This window comes from Podarcis erhardii, assembly GCF_964252035.2.
Source record: "Podarcis erhardii genome assembly, chromosome: 2".
NCBI classification, from domain to species: Eukaryota; Metazoa; Chordata; class Lepidosauria; order Squamata; family Lacertidae; genus Podarcis; species Podarcis erhardii.
The window spans coordinates 113,534,312-113,542,798 of NC_138498.1; the positions used below are offsets into that span (position 1 = coordinate 113,534,312).

Genomic DNA, 8,487 nt, shown 5'->3' on the forward strand with positions numbered 1-8,487 from the left:
ATGATGATGATGATGTCGGTAAAACTACACCTGATCTACACACACGTTTTAGAAACCACAAATCAGCGATTTGGCCAAAAAAACGTGGAGCAACCTGTTGCTGACAATTTGATTCTGAGAACTTGGGCCTCTTAAACGACGTTAGCAGAAAAGGAAGAATCTTTCCCAATATCAGGGTCTTTTCCAGGGAGTCTTCTCTTCTCATGTGGTGGCCAAAGTATTGGAGCCTCAGCTTCACGATCTGTCCTTCCAGTGAGTACTCGGAGCTGATTTCCTTCAGAATGGATAGGTTTGATCTTCTACTTGTTTTATTGCAAGCATACACTGTGTTTCACGCAATTTGTAAAACTACTCCACACTGAACTTGTTTTCAACATTTCCAACATTTCCATTTTTTTCCGGAGGGAAACGGGGGGGGGGGGGGCTTCAAAATTCCCGAAAATTTTACATCTCTAGCCATGCCCAGAAGTGTTTCAAAAACCAAGGAGCTCTTTCAAGCGACCGCATATCTCGACACGTTCCTAAAATGGCTCTCCCACATGGCTTGCCAAAAACACTCCCTTTCTGATCTCTAAATACAAGAAGCACCCAGTTTCCTTGACGGAGGCCCAGCTGAAAGTTGTCTCCGAAGCCCGGTGGGTTGGCAAATCATTTACTTAGTGGGAGAGGCGAGAATGATTTTTCCAGCGTGTGACCCAGGGAGGGCGTCCTTCGCTTGCTAAATTTGCCAAACCGGTTCAAACTGCACCTTCAGACCAGGAAATGTTGAGCTGGAAGAGTCTCCAGTTCCTTCGCCCCGAACTGCTGTGCAGAGTTTCCTCTTTACCCGTCCAGGTACTTTCTGACTCCCCACCATCCTGACCTTTCAGTTGTGGGGTGGGGGCAGTTATTCCTATGATGGGAAGTCTGAACATGGACTCTTAGAATACAGTGGTACCTTGGGTTAAGAACTTAATTCGTTCTGGAGGTCCGTTCTTAACCTGAAACTGCTGTGGGGTGCCTCAGGGTTCCATCCTCTCCCCCATGCGAAACCTGGGTTGTTTCTGGGGGAGCAGATGTATCGGGCTGCTCCAGCTCGCTACCTGGCGGATATCCACTACGTGGAATACCGCAGACTATTTACCGCGGCTAGGCTGAATGTTCTTGACTCGGCGGTTCTGAAGGGAAGATATAGAGGAGTCCCATATGACCAGAGATTATGCCATTGTGCGTTGGGTGAGGTAGAATCCACAGAGCACATTTTACTGAGCTGTCCCTTCTACAACGATTTAAGACAGTATCTTATAACTCCATACTTACCCCAGCTCAGTCCCCGACAAAGAGGAAAGCAGACAGCATATCTGCTAAATAAGTCTTCTGGGAAAACAACTTTGTCAGTGGCTAAATTTCTTTTCCTGGCACTCAAGTGTCGGAAACGTATAACTGAATGCTTTGATGTGGGTTATCTGTGAGAGGTTTAGTACTGTGGCCCTACCTTATTTATGTACCCCTATGATGTCTTAGTTTATAATTCTGTATTGTGTTTTATCTCTGACTATCGGTCGAATAAAGGCTCTCCCCCATGCTTTTCAACATTTGCATGCAGCCGCTGGGAGAGATCATCAGGGGGTTTGGGCTGGGTGTTCATCAGTATGTGGATGATATCCAGCTCTACCTCTCTTTCAAATCAGAACCAGTGAAGGCGGTGAAGGTCCTGTGTGAGTGTCTGGAGGCGGTTGGAGGATGGATGGCGGCTAACAGATTGAGGTTGAATCCTGACAAGACAGAAGTACTGTTTTGGGGGGACAGGAGGCAGTCCTGAATGGGGTAACTGTGCCCCTGAAGGACCAGGTACGAAGCCTGGGAGTCATTTTGGACTCACAGCTGTCCATGGAGGCACAGGTCAAATCTGTGCCCAGGGCAGCTGTTTACCAGCTCCATCTGGTACATAGGCTGAGGCCCTATCTGCCTGTGCACTGTCTTGCCAGAGTAGAAACAAAACAAATTCCTTCCAGTAGCACCTTAAAGACCAACTAAGTCAGTTCTTGGTATGAGCTTTCGTGTGCATGCACACTTCTTCAGAACTTCTTCTTTTCGTGCATGCACACGAAAGCTCATACCAAGAACTGACTTAGTTGGTCTTTAAGGTGCTACTGGAAGGAATTTGTTTTGTTTTGACTATGGCAGACCAACACGGCTACCTATCTGTTGCCAGAGTAGTGCATGCTCTGGTTATCTCCCGCTTGGACTACTGCAATGCGCTCTACGTGGGGCTACCTTTGCAGGTGACCTGGAAACTGCAATTAATCCAGAATGCGGCAGCTAGACTGGTGACTGGGAGCGGCCACCGAGACCATATAACACTGGTCTTGAAAGATCTACATTGGCTCCCAGCACGGTTCTGAGCACAATTCAAAGTGTTGATGCTGACGTTGAAAGCCCTAAACGACCTCGGTCCAGTATATCTGAAGGAGCGTCTCCACCCCCATCATTCTGCCCAGACACTGAGGTCCAGCGTCGAGGGCCTTCTGGCGGTTCCCTCACTGCGAGAAGCCAAGTTACAAGGAACCAGGCAGAGGGTCTTCTCAGAAGTGGCACCCGCCCGGTGGAACGCCCTCCCAGCAGATGTCAAAGACAACAACAACTACCCAACTTTTAGAAGATATCTGAAGGCAGCCCTGTTTAGGGAAGCTTTTAATGTTTGATGTATTACATTATTTTAATTTTTTTTTTTGAAGCCGCCCAGAGTGGCTGGGGAAGCCCAGCCAGATGGGCGGGGTATAAATAAATTATAATTATAATTATAATTATAATTATAATTATAATTATAATTATGCTGAAACTGTTCTTAACCTGAAGCACCCCTTTAGCTAATGGGCCCTCCCGCTGAGAACAGAAATCGTGCGGCGGCAGCGGGAGGCCCCATTAGCTAAAGTGGTGCTTCAGGTTAAGAACAGTTTCAGGTTAAGAACAGACCTCCGGAACAAATTAAGTACTTAACCCAAGGTACCACTGTATTAAGACGATGCCAGCAAGGATGAACCTTTCTGTAAAAAAGGGATTTTATTATTGCAAATAGGAAACCTTCCTCCACTTGTCAATATTAGGAGGATGCCAGCAAGACAGAGTCTTTCTGTAAAAAATGATTCAAATGAAGTCTTGCTGACAGATCTCCTGCGCTGGATCATTGCAATTCTCCTTGTGCTTTGCAGGTTCCTCGGGAAATGTCCCGTGAGCAAAGCGGCAAGGCGGCCCCACCAGGCCTGATCCACCGGCTGGACCACTTGGTGATGACGGTGAGGAGCATTGAGGACACAGCCGCCTTCTACTCCCGGGTCCTCGGCATGGAAGTCGTCTCCTTCAAGGTGCTGGGAATGGTGACCTCTTTATCACCTCCAAGACGGTGTTATTTATTTTACAGTATGGTCCATTGAGGATCGCTTTCGTTTTAGGGATCAACGGTCTCGTTGGAGAGTAAAACTCATACTCAAATTGCTGTTTTTAAAAAGTCTGGGATGGATTAATCCACTTTGCTTTTTTATTTTTAAAAAAAATCAATTTTTTTTAATTGGTTTTCACAATATTATAAACAAACAAACACACACACACACACACACACACACACACACAAGACAAACAAACATAAATCATAGCCTTATTGAAAATTACACTTCTTAACTTTGTTAAGTGACTTCTTCGCTTCCCCTTGGTTGAATTTCATTGCATGTCCTTTTAACGGTTTCCCAAATCCCAATTCTTATGAAATTTAACTTAAACATTAGCACCCTTAAATCTTCACCTTATGGAATTGAACATATTAATTTGTCACTTAACATAAATAAAGCCCTAAGCCAATTAAGTATCTGCAAGCTATTTTCAATTAACTTAACAAATTTAACTAGATAATCATTAAATTTATTCCACTCTTCCTGATACTCCTCCTCTTTCTGGTCGCGGATGTTTTGCTTTAAAAATAATAATAATGGGAAAGCGTGCCTCAGTTTTGGAACAGAATTCTGGAATGGGTATATCTCTACCATGATCAAAGGCTGTATTTGCTTCCCTTGTCTCTCTCCTCGTCATTCCAGGCTACGTTTTGCTTTCACAGGGAAACCGTCAAGCTCTGCATTTTGGCCAGCAGAAGTTCAACCTCCACGAAGTGGGGAAGGAATTCGAACCCAAAGCCCACCAGCCGACCCCTGGCTCTTTGGACCTCTGCCTTGTCACAGAGATGCCTCTGGAACAGCTGGTGGAACACCTGAAGGTCAGGCAGGGGCTCCAACCAGGGGGGATAAAAAAAAGCAATGGGTTTTTTTAATTAAAAAAAATCCTCTTTTAAAAAATTTAAATTGGCTTTTTTATTTAAATTGTTTTTTTTAATTTAAGTTGGATTTTTAAATTTTAAATCAGATTTTTTTTAAAAAAATTGATTTTTTTATTTAAGTCAGGTTTTTAAAATTTAAATTGGATTTTTAAAATTTAAATTAAAAAAGAAAAAAGAAAATGCTTTTGGAGGAAAAATCTTTCCAAAGATAGTTTTCTATTTCAGTTACATTATAGTCCAAAGGCTATTCATCAGGAAATAAGGATTTGTTTAAAGTTTTTCATGTGTGCTAAAACTCAGTCTAAGTAGTTTTTGTGTGTGGAAAAAAATGCTTTAACCACATCAGTTAACAAACATGGATACATATGCTATCATGTTATTGTTTAAGTTACATTAATTGTTTCGCTGTTAAAGTAATGATTATGTTTCTCCTTCCAATAAAGTACAGCAGAAAAATAATAATATTTTTAAAATTGTTATTTTATTTTTAACAATGAGTGGCCAGATGGGCGAGGTAAAAATAAATTATTATTATTATTGTTATTATTATTATTATTATTATTATTATTATTATTATTTGAATCTTACTTTTAGGTTCTGGTGTTTCTCGTGTGTGTTTTTAAACTTTTTTTTAGGTGTTATTTTATTTTTAACAATGAACGGAATAGTTGTAACACTCAATTTAAAAAGGGGGGTGGGAATTGGCATTGCAGGAGCAATGTAACGTTGCAAAATGCTTTTGATGGAATTTTAGATTTTTTCATTCATTTCATTCATTTTCATTTCCTTCATTTCCTCCCCTGTTGCTTTTTTTAGGTATGTGGGGTCAGCATTGAAGAAGGCCCAGTGGCCAGAACTGGGGCGCTTGGCCCAATAAAATCCATTTATTTCCGAGATCCGGACCATAATCTGCTGGAAGTCTGCAACTACGGTGGGAGAAATAATGGAAAGTGACACTAAATGACTGTTTGTTGTTGTTTAGTCGTTTAGTCATGTCCGACTCCTTGTGACCCCATGGACCAGAACACGCCAGGCACTCCTGTCTTCCACTGCCTCCCGCGGTTTGGTCCTCCGTCATCCCCTTCTCCTTGTGCCCTCCATCTTTCCCAACATCAGGGTCTTTTCCAGGGAGTCTTCTCTTTTCATGAGGTGGCCAAAGTATTGGAACCTCAGCTTCAGGATCTGTCCTTCCAGTGAGCGCTCAGGGCTGATTTCCTTCAGAATGGATCGGTTTGATCTTCTTGCAGTCCATGGGACTCTCAAGAGTCTCCTCCAGCACCATAATTCAAAAGCATCTATTCTTCGCCAATCAGCCTTCTTTATGGTCCAGCTCTCACTTCCATACATCACTACTGGGAAAACCATAGTTTTAACTATACGGACCTTTGTTGGCAAGGTGATGTCTCTGCTTTTTAAGATGCTGTCTAGGTTTGTCATTGCTTTTCTCCCAAGAAGCAGGCGTTTCTTAATTTCGTGACTGCTGTCACCATCTGCAGTGGTCATGGAGCCCAAGAAAGTAAAATCTCTCACTGCTTCCATTTCTTCCCCTTCTGTTTGCCAAGAGGTGATGGGACCAGCGGCCTTGATCTTCGTTTTTTTGATGTTGAGCTTCAGAGTATATTTTGCGCTCTCTTCCTTCACCCTCATTAAAAGGTTCTTTAATTCCTCCTCACTTTCTGCCATCAAGGTTGTGTTATCTGCATGCCTTGCCGTGGTGAAGGGGCTTGAATAACTCAGAGAAGCTATGAGCTATGCCGTGCAGGGCCACCCAAAATGGACAGGTCATAGTGGAGAGTTTTGACCAAACGTAATCCACCTGGAGCAGGAACCGGCAAGCCACTCCAGTATCCCTGCCAAGAAAACTTCATGGACAAATGACTGTTTAGGGAAGCTTTTAGAATTATTGTATTTTAATCTTTTGTTGGAAGCTGCCCAGATGAGTAGGGTATAAATAAATATATTATTATTATTGTTATTATTATTATTATTATTATTATTATTATTATTATTATTGAAAATGTATAACTTGTTAGAATGGGAAACAACGGATGAAAAGGTACAGTGTATTATGATAAAGTGGGCAAAAGATGTGGGACATAATACTCAAATGACAGATTTGGAAAGATTATGGAATAACAATCTAAAATTGACGGCCTGGAACTGACTTAAAAAGAATTGGAAAAAATGGAGGGAAATTGGGGGATTTTGGAAATTCCACATTTGGGAGTTGGGCTGTGATATTTTTTATTTTATGTGATTGCAAAAAATAATTAAAAAATAGTTTAAAGGAAGAATTAAAAGCACAATAGGAATTCACATTCATGGCCTGGACCTGACTTAAAGAGAACTATATGAAAACAATGGCTATGTGGTATTGAAAACTGGTTAAATTGGCAAAAAATATGTATAAAGCGAGGGAAAATCAGTGTTGGAAATGTAAAGAGGTAGAAGGGACTTTCATCATATGTGGTGGCAATGCAAAATTATGGGAGGGGGAAAATGGGGAAATGGTATATAACGGATTGGAAAAAAAAATGTTTTTTCATAAGCTTGCATTGCCACCACATATGATAAAAGTACTTTCTACAAATTCTTATATTCTTTCGGGAGATCTGTTCCAAAACCAAGGCACACTTTCCCATAGAAAGTAATGCAAAATGGGTTAATCTGTACTAGACTTTTAAAAACGACCCCTAATACAGTAATTTAACATGAATTTTACTATTCAACGAGACCATGGATCCATAAAATGAAAGCAATAATCAATGTACTGTACTATAAAATAAATAAGACAGTATTGTAGATGATAAAAATTAAAATTATTATTTTTTCTTACCTGTACTGATGATAGTCATTGTTTGGATGGGGGGCTTTTATACATTTCCGCAGTCACACAATCAGTCAATCAATCAATCAATCAGTAGCTGAACTGGGTTCCACACAGTCACAAAAACAAATTAACCGAAAAAGCATCAAAAACAAAAACACAAAATAAATAGCAAAGACAAAAGGGCCAAACTTAATCCGCTCCAGAAGTCTGTTTGACTTCTGAAATGTTCAAAAACCAAGGTGCAGCTTCTGAGTGGTGCAAGCACCCCGGAAAAGATAGCCGACAGCCGCATCAGATGTTCGGCTTCTGAAAAATGTTTGAAAACTGGAACACTTACATCCGGGTTTTCTGCGTTTGGGAACCAAGGCATTTGAGAACCAAGGTACCACTGTAGATCGCAATCTACTGGTGGGACATGCCTGCTATATGGTAATTTATGGACAAAATATGTATTTTATCAAAGTAATTGTCGAACTGAAATACAATTAAGAAGTATATTAATAGTGAAATGCAATTAAGAAGAAGTATTTTGATAGTGGAATAATTATGAAGCTCTAACTTAAAATGAGGACGCGGGTGGTGCTGTGGTGTAAACCACTGAGCCTAGGGCTTGCTGATCAGAAGGTTGGTGGTTCGAATCCCTGTGACAGGGTGAGCTCCCGTTGCTTGGTCCCTGCTCCTGCCAACCTAGCACTTCGAAAGCACGTCAAAGTGCAAGTAGATAAATAGGTACCACTCCGATGGGAAGGTAAATGGCATTTCTGTGTGCTGCTCTGGCTTCACTAGAAGTGGCTTGGTCATGCTGGCCACATGACCCGGAAAAACTGTCTGCGGACAAACATTGGCTCCCTCGGCCAGTAAAGCGAGATGAGCGCCGCAACCCCAGAGTTGTTCACAGCTGGAGTTAACTGTCAGGGGTCCTTTACCTTTTTTTAAAAAAAAAACAACTTTGATTTTCTATTCATAACAAACGTAATAATGCAAATACATGGGCACTGGGGAATGACAAAAGTTCCTTTAGAAACACAATTTCAAAATCTGGTCTCTAGAAACTTCCTATAACATGAAATAATAATAATAATAATAATAATAATAATAATAATAATTTATTTATAACCCATCCTCCCCACCAAAGCCTGGCTCAGAGCGGCTAACAATAGTAAAATAATACAGCATTCTAAAATCAATTCATTATAAAATCAGTTCAAATCAAATTGATGGCAACCATTGGGCTAGAGTTCTGTGAAGAATTACCAAAGGATAGGTATATTTAATAGGTGTAAATATATAATGCAATCTACTAATAATTATAAATAGCAGAATGTAGGCACCCTGTATATAGAAATGAGCAAAC

At 41.0% G+C, this 8,487-nt stretch overlaps 2 protein-coding genes across 3 annotated transcripts in view; both read left to right on the top strand.

The window, feature by feature from the left end:
- Positions 1-8,487, top strand: part of LOC309337240 (vespryn-like) — a 411,113-nt gene that overhangs the window by 96,720 nt on the left and 305,906 nt on the right. The gene's annotated exons all lie outside the window — the stretch shown is intronic.
- On the top strand, positions 2,892-5,366 carry GLOD5 (glyoxalase domain containing 5). Of its 2 annotated transcripts, XM_081854059.1 has the most exons (4): positions 2,892-3,344; positions 4,088-4,243; positions 5,120-5,234; positions 5,286-5,336. In XM_081854059.1, exons 1-4 carry the CDS (start codon positions 3,204-3,206, stop codon positions 5,291-5,293), a joined length of 420 nt encoding a protein of 139 aa, XP_081710185.1. In that variant the 5' UTR covers positions 2,892-3,203; the 3' UTR covers positions 5,294-5,336. The 2 variants fall into 2 exon arrangements, with proteins under 2 accessions (XP_081710185.1, XP_081710184.1); XM_081854058.1 differs by having other exon boundaries at positions 2,895-3,344; positions 5,120-5,366.

Bases quoted from the DNA above. Each gene is read 5' to 3' on its own strand.
- GLOD5 (XM_081854058.1), top strand. From the start codon at position 3,204: ATGTCCCGTGAGCAAAGCGGCAAGGCGGCCCCACCAGGCCTGATCCAC. The intron at 3,345-4,087 runs GTGCTGGGAATG...TTGCTTTCACAG, and splicing joins TGGAAGTCGTCTCCTTCAAG to GGAAACCGTCAAGCTCTGCA. The intron at 4,244-5,119 runs GTCAGGCAGGGG...TGCTTTTTTTAG, and splicing joins AGCTGGTGGAACACCTGAAG to GTATGTGGGGTCAGCATTGA.